General features: G+C 37.1%; 2 protein-coding genes across 2 annotated transcripts; both read left to right on the top strand.

The window, feature by feature from the left end:
- The first annotated feature begins 4627 nt into the window (after positions 1–4627).
- Positions 4628–10885, top strand: LOC147398247 (Glycolipid transfer protein (GLTP) family protein). The gene is made up of 4 exons (XM_086446684.1): positions 4628–4834; positions 8841–9013; positions 10532–10677; positions 10779–10885. The coding sequence occupies exons 1-4, from the start codon at positions 4628–4630 to the stop codon at positions 10883–10885; spliced, it is 633 nt and encodes a 210-aa protein (XP_086302810.1).
- Positions 10886–13967: 3082 nt separating this feature from the next.
- Positions 13968–14951, top strand: LOC147398248 (uncharacterized). Its single transcript, XM_086446685.1, has 2 exons — positions 13968–14261; positions 14352–14951. The coding sequence occupies exons 1-2, from the start codon at positions 13968–13970 to the stop codon at positions 14949–14951; spliced, it is 894 nt and encodes a 297-aa protein (XP_086302811.1).
- The last annotated feature ends 4406 nt before the right edge of the window (positions 14952–19357 follow it).

The raw sequence follows: 19357 nt of genomic DNA on the forward strand, positions 1-19357 counted from the left end.
CATTCCTTACTTAGATTCTACGTGTTTGCAAGCAAAAATCAAAAATCTTCTTGTTCGTACTTTTACTCTCTTTCCTTCCCAAATCGAGCCTCCCAAATTAGAATTCAAAGTACTTCCAATGACTTTTGGGATACACATTTCTTAGTAAAAATCAAACTTTACCTATGATAATTTCTTCACCTTAGTGTAGTCCAGGAGAAACAGTTGTAAAAAGTTTTAAGAGAACATCAAGAAATTATTGGTTAGACCATAGCTAACATTAAAGGAATTAATCCTTCTGTAATAATGCATCACATTCGTTAAGAGAATTTCGCTAAGCCTTCCTTAGAACCTCAGAGACAGCTAAATCATGTCATGAAAGATGTACTATGGAGTAAAGTAATTAAACTATTAAATACAGGTACCATCTTCCCTATTTTCGGCAATCGTTGGGTGAATCCCATTCAGGCTGTTCTTAAGAAGTCTGGTATCATTGTGGTAGTGAACAAGACAATGAGTTAATTCCTACTTGAGTTCAAATCAGATGGAGAGTGTGTATTAATTATAGGAAAGTCAACTTAATGACTTTCAAAGATCACTTTTCACTATCTTTCATTGACCTAATGTTAAAGCGTCTAGTAGGACATTCTCATTAGTACTTTTTGGATGGTTACTCCAGGTGCAACCAAATACCCATTGCTCCTATCAATTAGGAGAAAATAATTTTTGTGTGTCCCTTCGAAACTTTCGTAAACCACCGCATTCCCTTTGGATTGTGCAATGCACCAACTACTTTTCAATAATATATGATGAGTATATTTTCAAACATGATAAAAAGATATCTTGAAGTATTAATGGACAATTTTTCTGTATTCGGATCAAATCTTGAGGAATGTCTCCATCACTTGACTTTAGTCCTCGTGCAATGTAAAGAAGCCAACCTAGTACTCAATTGGAAAAAATGTCATTTTATGGTAATATCTGAAATTCTGCTAGGATACCTTATTTTTACGAAAGAGATTGAAGTAGATAAATCGAAGGTAGGTTTAATTGAAAAGTTACCATCTCCTAGAACTGTCAAAGAAATTAGGTCATTTCTAAACCATGTAGGTTCCTACTATTGATTTATTAAAGATTTCGAGAAGATCTCAAAGCCTTTATGTGAACTTTAGGTAAGGATGTTCCTTTCAACTTCTTAGAATCATAACTTTTCACGTTTAACAAGCTTAAGTCTGAGTTAACCTCTACACCCAACATTCAACCTCCAAATTAGAATGTTCTATTTGAGATTATATGCGATGCTTCAGATTATGCAATAAACGTTGTTTTGGGTCAATGAATCAAAAAACATCCTCACGTTATCCAGTACGTCAATAAAACCTTCAGTGATGTTCAGCTTAACTACTCTACAATAGAGAAGGAAATGCTAGCAGTGGTCTATGCCGTTGATAAATCATATCCCTATCTAATAGGATTGAAAGTCATGGTTTAAATAGACCATGCTGCTTTGAAGTACCTTCTATCTAAGAAGAATACTAAAACAAGGTTAATCTATTTGATTTTTCCTTGTAAGAGTTTGATATCGAGATCCGAGATAAATAAAATAAAAAAGATGTAGAAAATGTGGTAGTTGATCATCTATCTAGGATTGTTACTAAGTCGTCTAAGGAATCTTTACCAATTTTTTAATTCTTTCTTAATGAGCAACTTATGAAAATCTCCAATTTTAATATTTCGTAGTATGCTGACATTGTCAACTACCTACTTACAAGTCAATTGCTAATCTCAATGACTAGGCAAGAAAATTTTCGTCTCCTTTCGAATGCCAAATGATATTTTTTGGAACAAATCATACTTATTCAAGTACTATCCCGACCAGATTATTAAACGTTGTATTCCAACCTGTGAGCAAACCAATATCTTAGAGTTTAGTTATAATCATACTTGCGGAGGGCACTTCAGTGGTAAGAAAACTGCTGTAAAAATCTTACAATGCGATTTTTTCTGGACAACCATTTTTTGAGATGCCCACGAGTTTAGCAAATCCTATAATCGATGTCAAAAATTAGGAAAAAATTTCAAGAGAAATAAAATACCTCAAAATCTTATTCTGATCATCAAGATTTTTGACATTTTGGGCATAGATTTTATGGGACCCTTTCTTATCTCCTAGGGTTTCTAGAATATCTTCATTGTGGTTGATTGTGTATTTAAATGGGTAGAGTTGTGGCGTGTAAAATGAATGATCACACGGTGATAATCAATTTTGTTAAAAAGACAATTTTATCAAGATTTGGTACTCCATGAGTTATCATAAGTGATGGTGGCACGCATTTCTACAATAAAATGTTTGCATCATCGATGAGGTAATACCTCATAAAATTGTAATACCTTATCATCCACAAACATGTGGACAGGTAGAGATTTCTAACAGTGAAATCAAGATCATTTTGTAGAAAATAGTCAATCCTTCATGGAAAGATTAGTCTTTGAGATTAAATGATTCATTATGGACTTAATCAAATTGCTTTTAAAACACCAATAGGGATATCTCTCTATCAATTAATTTTTGGTAAAGCTTGTTATCTCCTTGTAGAACTTGAGTATCGAGCATATTGGGTGATCAAACATCTCAACTTTGATCTTGATAAAGCCAATGAATATCGCAAGTTACAACGTGATCATGCATTTTGCACAAATTACACCATCAACACGTTTTAAGAGAAACCCATTTCAAAACATTGATAGTGGCAAGTTGTCTTATATGAGATTTTAATAATGATAGACTGCCTTTAGAATGAACAAATGGAAGATTTGACTCCTAGAAGGTAAGTATACAAAATTTTATTTGAGTGCTTATCCTATAAATCATACTTAATGTATTAGCAAACAATAGTAAAACTTAGCATAAAAAAAAGTTAGGTGCTTCGTATGGACATCAATTTTAATGTGCATTAATGAAAAGGTTAAGGGTTGAGGTGTGTATTCATGAACATCAACAAAAGGGGAAAATGTTTGGTTTGGATGCATGTTCCATACATCAAACCCATATTTTTTAGTATGGATAAATATAAAAAGGATAAAGGGACCAATTATTATACCAAACCAATAAATCGTTCACACCCACAATAAGAATCCTACGTGACCGAATTTATTACTTTAATTAACTTGACATAAAAGTCACATGGGGGCTAAGTGCAAGGCCCGACTCAAGTGAGTGACCACCATCTCGACTAAGGAAAATAAGGGGACAAGATTTTCATAAAGTAAATTGACAATACAAGAGTAACATAATATTCTCATAGGTGGATCTCAGACTCACCAATCTCCATCTAATAGAGGGTACTAACTATAGAGAGTAAAATCGATATTAGAAATGTGGCCTAAATAATGCGAATATTGGTCACATGGTAGATTTAATTATATCTCGAGGCTTTGATTGGTATATTTTGAATTAAAATTTATTTATAATCTTTTGTAAAAAATAAGTCTCATAATTGACTAGAGAGAATCTATTTCCAAGTAAGAATAGATTTAATAGAGAATCCTATTTGGTTTGTCTTTCTTTTTTAGGGTTTGACTTTTGTATCTATAAAAAGAGAGCTACTATGTAAAAGAGATGGGGCTCTAGAGAGAGGAGTTAAAAAGTAGAGGAGGCTAGACTTTGTAAATCTTGTAATGACTACAGGAATAATGGAATGGCTCTACGAAGCCCAGGGACATAATCCAGATTTGGGACGAACCAGCTGCAAATCTTGCTTCTTATCTTCTCTCCCTTTTTCCATTTTCTCTTACAATTTTTCTGTGTGATTTCTAATCGTGCATGTGCATCTTGAATAATGAAGATCAGTTGTTGGGGATAAATCTCAAAGAACCGGCGGCATTCGAGATTTTTTCGCTACAATCATCATTATTATTATTAAGGGATTCCATTGCCATACTAACTTTTGCTAATGATGTATAAATCACCAAATAATTAGAACGGTGAATCTCCATTTCATGTGCTTAATATGACAAAATTATAGTTTTGGTACACTGTTCATTTTAATTCTCAAAATATACATTTTCAATGAATTCGTCACTTTTATAACCGACGAATTCGTGAATTCATCACTTTTATAATTTACGAATTCATTTGTAAATACCAAGAATTTTGCCTTATCAACGATCTCTCGCTAGTAACTTATCAACGAATTCGTTGATTACAAAAATGATAAATTCACTAGAAAAGCATGTTTTGGGAATTAAAATGAGCAGAATGCCAAAAACGAAATTTGGACATAAGCTGTGCACATTTTTGGGAAAAAATCCCATAATTAGCACACATCTTAGGGTGGCGTTAGCAAAACTGGTATGGCAATAGAAACTCTCTTATTATCATTATTATTATTATTATTCGGTGAAAATGTAGGGGACCTTTGAAAATTAGACGACCATGGTAACATTGTCCACTAGACCATAACCCACTCTTTGGTGTTCCTTAGTTGACCCACCCCCGCATCCGTAGGGAAACTCCCACCAATCCTTCCCCACAAAACCAGGCATTTCTAGGCCGATCCTTGTTACTCCCTACTTTTTTGCCTTTCCTGATACCAACAAACAAATTGAAGAATAAAAAAAAAAAAAACGAGTAGCACCTCCATCAAACATGGATGACGAGGAGACACTAGCAGCTGAAACAAAACCCCTTCCGGTCATTGGAGAGGCTTTCGAAGAGCTATCAAAATCTATAACCACCAAAGGATTCGAAGACCTCCGCTTGGTCCCTTTCACAGATGCATGCTCCCTTGTCTCCATTCTCTTTGGATGCCTCGGCATTGCTTTCAAATTTGCTGAGTTGGAGTACGTCGCCAAGGTTCGTAAACTGCCACCACATTCCTTGGTTGCTACTCTTGTTGCACACATAATAACATATTTGGTTGCAACTTATTTTTTTTTTTTAAATTACTCAGATGAGTCAATTCAGGATTTCACAGAATGCCGAATTAATCAATAATATGAAGTACCCAATGTTAGGTGACGTGAAATTAATTGATCAAAATTCCGTTAAATCACAGATTCCTTGTTATTATTAGGAAAAAGTACTTAATGCACCCTACGAGAGGCTACTTGATGGTCTATTTAATGAACTTTTTCTTTCTTAATGCCTCCTAACTCCATTTCAATTGTTGAAGTTCATGATCCAAATTGTCCAACCCAACCATTCAATTTATCTAGATGACCTTTGTTCAAATTGTTGGCATCAAAATCAAAAACTTACAATTGTCAAGATAAAAAATTATAAATCGTCAATCTTGACAGTTGAACATGAATCATCAAGTTCAAAATTTAAATTGAGAAGATCAGATATTTTTATAATTGTCTATCTTGAAATTTGAATACGCATTGTCGAGATCAACATTTTGATTTGCTGATCTTGCCGACTTGAATTGTTAATCTCAACAATTTGAGTTCGCAATTTTATCCAGGAGAGGGCACATTAAGAAAGAAAGATTTTACTGACTGAGTTGTTAAGACACCGACCCAAAACTCAGGGTGCAGTTAGAAACACGTCCCTCACGTAAGTTTCTCTTATATTGCAATAAGTAGGCTTATCAAACAAAGTGTGTGTGTGTGTGCGTGTGTGTGTTTTTTCCGAGTGTCCAAAAGCGTTATCCAACGAAGAGATGAGTTGGGAAGTAAAATCAAATTTCATGCAGATTAGAACAGGTTTCCTCAGCAATAGTTTTCCACGAAACATCATCCCACATCACTAAGTACATTCCAATAAACTAAGACTTTGTTGGATAAATCTTTTATTATTATTATTATTTATTTGTAGGAAGGATAAATCTTACAGTGAGTTTATTACCAAATTTCTAAACAGTGAATTTAGTTCTCGATTGGTTGGATTTGGAGGCAAAATGACATGTTGCTTCCATCTTCAATTTAGAGGTAGAACAAGATTACCTCTATTTGTGTTTCAGGATAATTTTAATGATATTTGAGAATATTCAATTTAAAATTTAATTTTTATATCACAATTATTCCATTGGATTTAAGTTTTATCTTTTAGGCTGTGTTTTGATTGGAGAAGAGAAGAGAAAATAAATGAGTTTCACTCCATTTCACCTGTTTGGACTGTTGAATCGGAGAGAAAAAAAAAAGTGGGTTTTCTTTCTTTCCAAAAGTGGAGATAAGAAAGAAATGGAGAGAAAGCCTTTTAAATATTTATATTTTCACTGTTAGATTTCAATTTTAAATTTGAAAGTTTAACAACTGTCTATTTTCAAACTCTTACCTTGAAGAAAAAATGAAAATGTTTTCTAGAGAGGGGGGGGGGGGGGTCATTTGAACCCATGCGGCAGTCCACGTGACCCAAATGAGAGGCTCAGTACATGCTCTACATGGTCCATCAGTTCATGCTATATATATAAAAAATCATTGAAGGTTGATTTGATCATAGTTCAGACCTATGTTACCTGATTTGTGGGTTCTCTCAATTCCAATTTGGATTAATGATTCGTAGTTCGCCACTCGAGAATGAAATCAGTTCATAAAGATAGACAAAGAAGAGGGAATTTGAAGGTTAAAGTGATGAGTACGGTAAAATAAAAAAATAAAAAAAAAAACGATTGAAGATGACAGATTTTAAAAAGAAAAAAATCAAGCATATTTGATCATTTTTCACTAGTCTTTTAATAATGACCAAGGAACAGGGCTATACTATTAATTTGAAATTTTAGGGGGATATCTCAAATACCATCCAGATGTGGGAGGTTGTAAAAAATTGAAGTAAAATATAGTAAGCTTGGTTTGCCGCATTTGACAACCCATAGTGAACCGTACCACAATTTGGTTTGGTTCGAACGGCTCATAGTTCGGCATTTAACTAACAAATTTGGTAACCCTAGTTCAGACTAGCTTAACGGTACACAAATAAATTACTGAGCAAGGATTCAAGAAAACGGTTGACATTTTCACTTCCTTTTTCTTATATTTTTTTTATGACATTTAATAGATATTTTAGTTCAGAGTTTTTTTTACTTAATTATTTTGTTCTTGTTTTAAATATTCTGCTAGTTTCCATAAACCAACTTGTAGGTTATCAGGTCTAGTTGGATCAAGGAATTAATGCTCTTCTATTTTTCCATGTATTTCAAGATCATTAGGACAGAAGAACTTATGCTTTTTATATTTGTGAGATAATATGTGACTTCCAAGTTAACAAGGACCAAGGAATTTAAAAAAAAAAATTGGGACATTGAGAGCCCTTCACATGTACGCTTTGGATTATTTTGAGATATTTTCTTAAAATCTTTGACAAGTTCGAGATGTTTTCTTTCTAAAACCTTGACAAATTTAGAGGTTCTTAAAAAACTCTTGGTTATCTTCTAAATTTCTTTCAATTTTTCTCTCACCATTACAATACCTGCATCTGAGTCTGATTTGACTTGATTCCTTAGAGCAGAGATCCATCTGAAGTGCAATTTGTCAGGCCTGTCATTTAATCGGATCATCTCTTCTTACCAAGTTTCTTTTCCCCCACACCCTCCCTACTTGTTACTGATTTCAATTTCGAATATCCTTTGTATACCCACAGAAATGGCCGGCCACCTCTTTAAAAGTTGAAATTAGAGTCAATCTCAACCAAACGGATTTCAGAGCTTGCATCTTGTTAATTACCATCACCTATCGACTGCATGTACCCAACCCACACCAAAACTGATGTAGTTCAAAAATCAACATTTGAAAAATAAAAATGACCATTAGTCTCGCCTTTTAATCTGTAAAGGATGATTACAATGGTATTCGATGATCATGAGCTTTTAGTTAACAACTCCAATGTTTTTACTAGCTCAGTCTACCTTATCATTTCTATGTCTAATAACTAAATACACATTTTGAGAAGGTGATTTTTCCCGGGATTGAAATCATCCAAATTGTTAGAACAATAGTCTCACATCGGTCCTGAGGTGACGCCAACCCTCACCTTACAAGCCGGTTTTGTAAGGTTGAGTTAGGCCCATGGACCTCAATATAGTATCAGAGCTGGATCACTGTTTCTAGATGTGCGGAGGTGTTTCCCAGGCCTTGCACGTGGTGATCCCACATGAGAGAGGGTGTTAGAACAATAGTCCCACATCACTCCTGGGTGCTTGAATTGTGCAGTAGGTATTTAAGGTGATGGTAACCCCCACCTTACAAACCTGTTTTGTAAGGTTGAGTTAGGCCCATGGACCTCAATACAAATAACTTGTCTTCATACAACAAACTCGACCACTTCCTAGCTTTGTACCCTTTGCCCACCATGATTTTCATATGTTTCTTTTCTTCTTCTCTAACTCTGAGAACTACTAGCCATGCTCATGAGTCATCTCTCCTTGGGGGTATTGTTTCATGTGTCACTGTTACCACAATATCTAGCTTGAGGTCATCTGTTCCAAGGGGAATATAGATCCGAAGCTAAATTTCAAAAGAACTTCATAAGACATGCCTTGTTCCAGTCCTTCAACATCTACTTCCCAAGCCTCCCTCCTCTATGGGCTTACAAACCCTACGGTTAATGGACAAACTTAGAGATGGACTCTTTAACTACCTAGAAAACATGAATTATGTTCTTCCTACGACATAATGTGGTAGAAAGAATATTGAGCATTAAGCAGGTTAGCTCCAACTACCATAGGTTTAAATATATATATATATATAGATATATATATGCATAATTGTATTATTTTCAAAAATAATGGTCTTTTAATTTTTGAGGCTAAATTTTTTCCTTGAGTTGGAAATTTGGAGTATAGAAAAATAATTTAGACAGATGATAAGTTTGTCTCTTTAAACTTGGAAAAAGAAGCTAATACTTGAATTGGTATGTTCAGGTGCGTGATCTAGTGGAGGCATCAAAAACCTATGACACTTTAAAGAATATACTTGACTATGACGTCGAAAATGACACTGTGAGAAAACCAGGGAGCCTTTCACGTAATTTACGTAGAGTTAGGCAAGGTCTTGATCTCATCAGAGCTTTATTTCAACAATTCCTCACATCAGAGTATGTTCTAACCCATTATTTTCTTCTTTTCTATTTTTTTTTATTATATGTAACAGTTACAACTTTTATTAGAAGTTGTATTACTAAAAAGCTTAAATAACCTACTCATTTTAGGTGAAAATCTCCTTCTAGTTGATATATGTATGTCATTCCATGACTTCTTCTAAACAAAGAAGCAAATTTCCACATACTTTGTAGTCCGTGAAGCACATTTCCATAAGAATAGAAGTGTTCCTCATTGGGAACCTTACAAGATTTAGGTATGTTTCTCTAGAAAGTCTTTAGGAATAAGTTTGAGAAAGATTGGGTTTGCTAAGTAGTCTATAGGTGGAATGTTGACAGAGGAGTAGAGATTATTGATTGTTCATTCAATTAAAGTTTGTTTAACTTGTTAAGTCAAATTTAAGTGCACATATCCTTGCTGTGTTTGTTTTTCCATTAAAACTGTGGATCCAGTTTCATCTAATGAAAATAACATAAATATCCATGACATAATGCACATGAAAAATAAATATCTTTATCTAAGTTGACATTAATAATAGACAAATGGTTTTGCTTTGATAGATAGATATTCCAAATAAGTCATCAATTTAAATAGAATAGAAAATCATAGTGTCCAGTGATTTATATATATATATGGACTTGGAACCCATATCCTGAAAGTGGAATTAAAATATGTCAACCATATTATAGGTTTAACTCCAAAGTTTGGACCATGCACTTTCATGTTTATTAGTCCGGTTGAGTTGAGTGAGGCCTCTAAAACAATTAGCAAGCCAGAGCCCGACCACTCTTTAGTTCAGCTTGCCTGCTTCTGGGACAATTTTCTGGCGAAGGAGAGGCCAGGCTTGGCTTGTTCTCTAAATTTTATTTAATAGAACCTTGGGGGGAGATTGGAAGGAGAAGGGGAACGGAATTGTATAGTTTGACTTTATAGGAGAGGAAAGAGAAGGGAAGGAGTGTTGTACTTTTTGAGTTTATAATTGGGCTGTCCGAAGAATATTAGATGGAGCATCAATCACATTGTCATGGAAAGGAACTCTTTTTCTTTTCTTTTTTCTATGACCAGGGTGTCCAGACCGTAATTTTGTTAGTGATCTAGCAGGTTTTCCATTGATTCATATCTTGTAACCTAGGAGATATGCCCCTTTCTACATTGTAATTATCATTTTTTTTTCTTATACCACCCATGGTTTTAAAACTCGGTTTCACGTCTCATCTTGTCCATGCCAGATACTGAGTCGTCTCGGACGAGTTTTCCAATACATTTGAGACATCTCATTCAAAATTTTGAAAAATGAACGTGGGGTTGTCCCAAAAATTGACTTGTCCATCTGTCTCGTCCATGCCTGATACTGAGACGACTCGGGTGATACATCTTGGTCTCAGACGAGTTTTGAAACCATGATACCACCTGCTTATTCGGGAAAAAAAGATATTAATAATATTTCTTTAATCAGTGACAACTATAACCTTATTATTACTGTATTTTTCTGATGACATACATTGTTCTTTCAGTGAATACTCTCTAAGAGAAGCAGCTTCAACAGCTTATGCACAAGTGTGTGCGCCATACCACACATGGGCAATTAGAACTGCAGTTTTTGCCGGAATGTATGCACTTCCAACAAGGCAGCAACTTCTATTAAGGCTAAATGAAACCGGTCTCAGCTTATTCTTTCTATTTGAGAAGAAACCTAATATATTTATTTTTTATATTTTCCTAGAGACTGACCTCAATATAATTCTTTAACCATTATTGCAGACCAGTCAGTGGAGAAGGAAATGAAAAGGTACATTGATGCCTCACTTCCAGTAATAGAGTACATTGATAAGCTTTACATCTCTAAGAATATCACTTTGGACTGGTGATACCATTTAATCAGGAAACTTGGTTTGACAAGAAGTACCCTAAAGATAGATAGAAGGGGGGTCTTAAAATTGCGATTGATTTGGACATGAATGCATGTAAATTTTGACAACTGAAATACATTATTTTACTTGGTTGCCATTGTATCGAGGACCTCACAGGACCGCCCAATTGCAGATCTCCAATGTACTATTATTAGGGGTATGCCCCCTTTTTATTATGTACATTATTCATCTTTAAATATTTCTTGCTTGCTTAGCCAAAAAAAATTGATTTTTTTTTCCATTTAAGAAATTGATAACACATAGGTTAGGTACTGATCTGCCATAGCAAATAATATTCCTCTCATCTCACTAGAACACACATCCTATTTTTTACCAATCTGGCTTGATAATTTTCTCTTCCTTTCTTCTACGATGTAGTATAGCTCCATGGGAAATTCTCTAAAGATATCCTCTAATGTCTCTTAGGTATCCAAAGCTAGTCACAAACTTTGTAGACAAAGTAAAAACTCTCTTCTTTACCACTAAGATCGTTATCGCATCACTCTTTCTAGAACCATATCTCATCACTAATATACCATTCATTTCGCTCGTGAAGACGCTTTGGAACACCAAGGGCACTCTTACCTTTCTCTCTCTCTCTCTCTCTCTCTCTCTCTCTGTCTCTCTTGAAGTGCTTAGCAGTTAAAATGAAAATTTTGTCTTGTTGATAGATATGCTATTGATGGTTGAGGTCTCTATTGCCTCACTTTCTTGCAAAGCCCACTTGTCACCATGGTTCACAGTTTCATTATGTTTCCAAATGTTTGGGTGGAACATTCCCTTTGGGGTCAAAATCAGAACGAAACGTTGACCCCTAAACATTGAATGTTTCATATTATCTCAAACTAGTTTGGAAAGTCTTGAAATGTTTCGGTTAAGACCATTTCAATTTTTCACCTATTGAAGATATTGCTTCAAAACGAGATTTCAAGACTAGTTGATCACTACGGTAGCTTTTGTCTCACTTGTGGAGTCATTCTTGACCACTAAGGTCATGCCTTCATCGTTCTCACTTAAAGCAATTAATGATAACATATATTGCTTTTATATCACTATTGGAGAGCTTTCTTGGCTACCAAAGTCCCTATTGCATTACTATCTCTTGAGACGCCTACTAATCATTGAGATCACTTAAAGGTTGTTGTAAGTTTTAACCTCTATCTTAAGGTTCTTGTTAATCATTAAGATTGCTCTTGTGTTGCTCTACCCTGAAGCGCCAACTATTCCAAGAAGTCATTTTTGTCTCTCTCAAAGACACTCTTGACTACCAAGGTCACTATCAGCTTACTCCTTTTGAAACGCCTACTGATCAAGAAGATTGTTTTTGTCTTGCTCTTGTAAGTGGTCTTGACAACTAAAGTCATTCTTGTTTCATTCTCTCTTGATGCGCAAATTGATCATCTTAGTCTCACTCTTAGAACATTCGTAACTGCCTACTTCAACATTGCCTCAATCTCTTGAGGCACTGACTGACCACGAACATTGCTCTTGATAAAGTCATTCAGATTGCCCATCTACTCTCTAAGACGTTGAACGCCAATGTAAATATTGCCTCAACATTTTTTTATAGGTAAAAGCAATTTTCATTAAAAGTGGTTGAGATGACCAACAGAAGTGTTACAAACAAAAAAACCCAAGGACAATCAGGATTATCTACAAAACCACTCTCATCTACCCATAAAGTCCTAAAAGAAGACACCCTTTAACTCTTCAAAGGCTTTACACCAAGAGAATAAAGAACCTTTGATTGTTATCTAGTAAGGCTTCCTTTCCTTCAAAGACCCAGTGGTTCCTTTCTTCCCAAATACTCCAACAGATGGCGAATGGTGCAAGTGTCCATAAGATATGTTTTGTCATCAAGAACATAGATACCAAGCCCGACAAAGACTCGAAAAGGCCTTTGACCAAACAAAGAAGGCCACCCGAAACGCCAAAAAGGTCGAAGAAATACATCCAAACCTCACGGGCCAACTAACAAAGCATCAACACATGTCTCACCCGACTCTCCATCTCTCTCACACAAAACAAAAGTTTGGAGTGCGTAGACCCCAACGAATAAGTCATCCAGGGTAAGAATATTGTTTAAAGCAGTTGTCCAAATGAATAAGCAATTTTGGACGGAACTATTGGAAATATTAGAATAGTTAGTTCTAGTTTTACTAATATTAGTTTATTTCTTCTTATTTCTTTATTTATTTCTTTGTAAGGGCATTTATGACTAATCCTTTATTATTGATTATATATATATATGCCAAGCTCTAATTATGGAGTAAGGTTTTTTCTCTTCTAAAACTCTTCTTGGTATCAAAGCTTTCATCTTCGTTTCTTCCTAAAAAAAAATAATAATAATTCTACAATCAAACCTACAGCTCATTAGCAAACCTGCAATCAGGTTTTATGCTCTAAACAACCTCCGATCAAGTTGTATGGCCTGAATCAAGTTTGTGATCCTACCTCTAGGTCATTAGCAAACCTGCGATCAGGTTTTACGCCCTGCAACAGCCTGCGATCAAGTTGTATGGCCTGAATCAAGTCTGCGACCATACCTTTAGCTCATTAGCAAACCTGCGATCAGGTTTTATGCCCTGCAACAGCCTGAGATCAGATCGTATGCTCCAAATCAAGCCTGCGATCATATCTACAGGTCAGTAGGAAACCTGCGATCAGGTTTTATGCCCTAAAAACTGCCTGCGATCAGGTTATATGGTCCTAAACAAGCCTGCGACGCCAGCAGACAAAGATTGGAGCCTTGCGATCCGTTTATATGCTCTATTCAAGCCCTGCAATTAAACATTTAGGTTACAAACAGTCCTCCAATCAGTCTCCAGACCCTTACGATCAATTCTACAATAGCTCTAAGGTTGTATGAAGATATTATTTTGTGACTTTCTACGACAGCAACAAGAAGGAATATTTTTTTTCTTTGAACTTCAACAGCAAGGGGGTTCGACAGCAGGCAGTTGTGCACTATCTGACCTTCGACAATACCAAACGGAAGATCTCCCTTCAATCCAAAGTTCCTTCCTGTTCATAGTGTGCAATGACAACGCCTCACGAGACTAAGGATTCTACCACAACTCTTGGGGCAAATTTCTCAATCCAACGTATAACCAATGCACCATTAGATGGCCTTAACTTTCAATCCTGGTCTACGTCTGTACACCTCTATTTGGGTAGTAGAGGCAAATCTGGTTGGTTGTCAGGTGTTATTCCTAAGCCACCACTCACTGATCCAAAATTTGAACAATGGGAAATTGATAATTGCACCATTCTTGAATGGTTATTTAATTCCATGGAGCAATGCATCTACACTATGTTTATGTATCATGACACCGTCTCTTCTTTGTCGACAGCTCTCACTCAAACATATGCACATGCTCGTAATGACTCCCGAATTGATGAGCTTTAGCACGATATTGCTCAGGCTACACAGGAAAATCAGAGTGTTGCCGATTACTTTGGGTTTCTTCACTCTCGTTGGGAGGAACTCTCGCACTATGAGTATATGGTTGAGTTGTCTGCTGAGGCAGCCAAGTATGTAGTCAAGAGAATTGCCCGTCATCAGACATATCAGTTCCTCATGGGTTTACGCCCTGAGTTTGAAGCACTGCGGACTCAAATTCTTAATACCACGCCTACGCCTCTACCGGCCTTATTTGAGACATTTGCGACCATTGATAGTGATGAGCGTCGTAGCCGTGTCGTTCCCTCTCAGATTCAGTCTCCTGTCATTATCCTTGCTTTAGATACAGATCAGATGGCTCTCGCAGTCAATTCGGATTTTTCTAACTCCCGTACTCAAGTATCCGGGAATCAAGGTCGTGGTAGCCGTGGACGTGGTAAAGGTAATGGTCTTACGTATAGCCACTGTGGGAAGATTGGCCATGAGAAGGCCCGTTGTTTTCAACTCTATCCTCACCTGTTGAGATCTTCTGGGGGACAGCCCCGTGCTGCTATTGTGGAATCTACTTCTGTTGAACATGCGTCCCTTGGAACTATTGATTTGCAACACCTAGAGATGTAGATTACAACTATTGTACGGGATCAGCTCCAAGCTCAGACTCCCTCATCCTCAACAGTCGCATCTGTTACCACACCTCCAAGTACCTCTTCTGCATTTCATGCCTCTCAGTCTGGCTCTGCTCCTCTGACTTGGGTAATTGATTTTGATGCCTCTGATCACATGACCGGTGAGTCTAATCATTTTATTTTTCCCATTTTTCTTACTACTCATAAGGAGATTCGCCTTGCTGATGGGTTTCTTACCCCTATTCACAACAAGGGTACTATCTCCTTGACCCCTGATTTTTCTCTTGATCCTGTTCTCCATGTTCCTCACCTATCTCTTAACCTTATGTCTGTGAGTAGTATAACAAAATCTCTAAATTGTTCTGTAACATTTTTTCCTACCTACTGTGTCTTTTAGAACCTGACTTTGATGTGGATTTTTGGCAAAGGGTATGAAAAGGATGGGTTGTACCTGTTTGGCGCTCTACCTACTATTGCTCCAGCTTCCGTCCTCCCACTCACCGGAAATCATACTTTTTCTTCCCAGACTTTAGACTTGGCATGCTCGCTTAGGACATGTTAATTTTCAGCACTTATGTTTATTATTTCCTGCTTTAAAAACTTCTTGTAATGGACACAAATTTCAGTGCTCTATGTGTGAGCTTTCTAAACACACACGTACATCTTATATTCCTCGCATGCATCGTTTTAATGCTATTTTTGACTTAGTTCATTCTGATGTTTAGGGGCCTTTTCCTGTTACGACTTTTAATGGTCATAGATATTATGTTACATTTATTGATGACTATTCTCGTTGTACTTGAATTTATTTAATAAGTTCTCGTTCTAAGGTGCTCCCTATTTTTGCTAATTTCATAAAAATGATTCAGACTCAGTACAACAATACTGTCAAATCTCTTAGGACCGATAATGGAAGAGAATATATTTCTGATGGGATTCGGTCCCATCTTCATGCGCATGGTATGCTTCATCAGTTAACTTGCCCATACACCCCTGAGCAAAACAGGGTGGTGGAACATAAGAATCGCCACCTCATGAACATCATCCGTTGTCTTCTGCGAGGGATGCATGTTCCCAAGTCCTATTGAAATATGGCCATTCTTACTGCTGCTTTTCTAATGAACCGTGTTCCTAACCGTACCTTTGGGGGACAGGTGCCTTTTCATGTTCTTCATCCTGATAGCACTCTCTTCCCCATTACACTGAGAGTTTTTGGATGTACCTACTTTGTTCAGGATAGAACTCCTCATCGCACCAAACTCGATGACAAAACCATTCGTTGTGTTTTCTTGGGTTACTCATCTATGTCAAAGGGGTATCGATGTTATAATCCACTCACCCATTGTTTTATTCATTCCCTGGATGTCACATTTTTTGAAAATATTCCTTTTTTTCCTGTTTCATCTTCTTTGCAGGACTCTTTTCCTTTGCAGGACTCTATAGTGCTACCGTCACCCGTGTTCTCCCCACCTTCTTCTTCACCGCCGCTACAGGTTTACTCTCGGCACCCTCCCCCCTCTCAAAATTTGCCACCCTCTTCCTCGAACTCAGGTATACCACTTTCTACATTTACTCCTGTTCCTTCTATTTCTTACTCTCACTTACCTATTGCACTTCGCAAAGATAAGCGAGGGTGGGTGACTGATCACCACATTGCCCAGTTTGTTTCCTATCAGGGTCTCTCTCCTTCCTATCGAGCCTATCTTGCCACCATAGACTCTATTCGGATTCATCGGTCTGTATCTGAGGCTTTACGTGATCCTAAGTGGACTAAAGCTATGACTAGTGAGATGGATGCATTGTAGAAGAATCATACCTGGGAACTTGTTTCTCTTCCCTCTGGGGCGCGGACTCTTGGCTGTAAATGGGTTTTCACCGTCAAGTATCTTGCAGACAGTATTGTTGATCGCTACAAGGCCCGCCTCGTTGCTAAGGGATTTACACAGACTCCGGGACAGGACTTTGGTGCCACATTTGCCCCTGTAGTCAAACTTACTACTATTCATCTTCTTATCTCTTTAGCGGCATGTCATTCATGGCCCCTTCACCAACTTGATGTGAAGAATGTCTTTCTAAATGGTGATTTAACAGAAATCATTTATATGGACCCCCGTCTTGGGTTTCGTCTTCAGAGGGAGTATTCTGGGAAAGTATGTCGCCTTCTCAAATCTCTGTATGGCCTAAAGCAATCTCCGCGAGCTTGGTTCCAGCGCTTCTCTAAGGTCATTCTATCTATGGGTTTTTCTAGATGCCACTCTGAACATACTTGCTTTATTCGACGAGTAGATGGTCGCAATACAATTGTCTTGATTTATGTGGATGATATTATAGTAACTGGAAATGATGTACAATGGATTGACAGGGTTAAGAGGCAATTGGGTAATGTTTTTGAGGTTAAGGACTTAGGTCCCCTCAAGTACTTTTTGGGGATAGAGGTAGCCCGTTCACGTCGTGGTATTTCATTACCTCGATGCAAATACACATTGGATCTTCTTCAGGACACTAGTATGCTTGGTTGTCGTCCTGCCTCTTCCCCAATGGATCAGAATCATCGTCTTCATGTTGAATCTGGGGAGCTTTTATCTGATCCTTCATCTTACCAGAGACTCGTAGGTCGTTTGATTTATCTGAATAACACTAGACCGGATTTGACCTTTGCAGTCAGTGTAATCAGTCAGTTTATGCATACTCCGCATACCTCTCATCTTGACGCTGTGTATCGTATCCTTCGCTACTTGAATTCTCGTCCTGGTCTCGATTTATTTTATTCGTCTACTACTCAGCCTCATTTGTCCTGTTTCACTGATACTGATTATGCAGATTCTATTACAGACAGGAGATCTATATCTGGTTTCTGTACTTTCTATGGTGGTAACCTTATTTCGTGGAAAAGTAAGAAACAGATTGTGGTTTCTCGTTCGTCTGTTGAAGCAGAGTATCGTGTTATGGCTCTTGGCACATGCGAGCTTCTTTGGCTTAGATCTTTGCTGACAGAGTTGGGATTTCCTATTGCTGGTTCCTCCTCGCTATTCTGTGACAACAAGTCTACTATCATGCTTGCATCTGACTCAGTCCTTCACGAAAGAACTAAGCACATTGAGGTTGATGTTCACTTTCTCAGGGAGAAAATTCGATCTGGTACACTTGAGACAGTCTTTGTTTCTTCTTCAGATCAACTGGCCGATATGCTTACAAAGTCTATGGGACCCTCTGGCATTAACTCTCACCTTGCCAAGCTGGGTCTAGTTGATATATTTGCCCCAGCTTGAGGGGGAGTATTGGAAATATTAGAATAGTTAGTTCTAGTTTTACTAATATTAGTTTATTTCTTCTTATTTTTTTATTTATTTCTTTGTAAGGACATTTATGACTAATCCTTTATTATTGATTATATATATATATATATATATATGCCAAGCTCGAATTATGGACTAAGCTTTTTTCTCTTCTAAAACTCTTCTGGAGCTTTGGACCCCAAATAGCCATTGCAAGAAACATCCTAACCATCTTCTTCCTGCAGTGATCTATAAAAAGATCTCGCCAAGAAAACCCTATCCTTAGTTGTACTCCAAATCCGCGTATTGATCGACACAATAATCCAAGTAGAATCTGCCATCAGACTAAACTACATGCTCAACTCCCTCACCTCCAAAAATCGTTGAAAACCCTTATGAAGCCATAGTCTCAGCCCAATGTACCATCGATAATCACCATAAAATTGGAAATAGGAAGACCTTTCTTCAAGGACAGTTCAAACAAATGAGGAAACCTATCCTTTAATATCGCCTCCCCGTACCAAAAGTCCACCCAAAAATGAACCCTCCTTCCATCCCCAAATTTCAAGCAAACTCCAAGCCGAAACAAAGAAAACACCTTTAGGATCTCTCTCCAAACCCTACGACCATGAGAACCCCTCCTTGACACGCTTTACCAACCAAAACTGTTCTCCCCAAACTTTATCGCCACCACCTTTCTCAATAAATTATTAGGCTTTGCTCCAAATCGACACAACCACTTACCCAATAAAGCTTTATTCATGATCCCCAACCTTCGAACTCCTAACCCACCTTTGGCCTTAGGAGATCAAACATGTTTCCAATGGACAAGATGAAATTCTCTTATCCTTCTCATGCCATAGAAAGTCTTAATACAGCTTTTCCAACTGCACTTCCACACAACGAGGCATTTTGAAAAAGGATAAGAAATAAACTAGGATGATAGAAAGAGTACTCTTCAACAGCATCAGCTTATTCCCTTTAGACAGAAACTTCGCTTGCCAACAACTCAATCTTTTTCCAACCTTCTCCACAATTGGATCTAGCATACTTCTACAATTATAGTGAGCACCCAGGGGCAAGCCCAAACACGAAGAAGGCAGGCTTCCTACTTGGTACCCGATAG

The sequence above is a fragment of the Akebia trifoliata genome, chromosome 7 (assembly GCF_017979445.1).
Source record: "Akebia trifoliata isolate Shusen 1 chromosome 7, ASM1797944v1, whole genome shotgun sequence".
NCBI lineage: Eukaryota > Viridiplantae > Streptophyta > Magnoliopsida > Ranunculales > Lardizabalaceae > Akebia > Akebia trifoliata.

Bases quoted from the DNA above. Each gene is read 5' to 3' on its own strand.
- LOC147398247 (XM_086446684.1), top strand. From the start codon at position 4,628: ATGGATGACGAGGAGACACTAGCAGCTGAAACAAAACCCCTTCCGGTC. The intron at 4,835-8,840 runs GTTCGTAAACTG...TGGTATGTTCAG, and splicing joins AGTTGGAGTACGTCGCCAAG to GTGCGTGATCTAGTGGAGGC. The intron at 10,678-10,778 runs GTCTCAGCTTAT...CCATTATTGCAG, and splicing joins ATTAAGGCTAAATGAAACCG to ACCAGTCAGTGGAGAAGGAA.
- LOC147398248 (XM_086446685.1), top strand. From the start codon at position 13,968: ATGACAACGCCTCACGAGACTAAGGATTCTACCACAACTCTTGGGGCA. The intron at 14,262-14,351 runs GTCTCTTCTTTG...GATATTGCTCAG, and splicing joins TGTTTATGTATCATGACACC to GCTACACAGGAAAATCAGAG.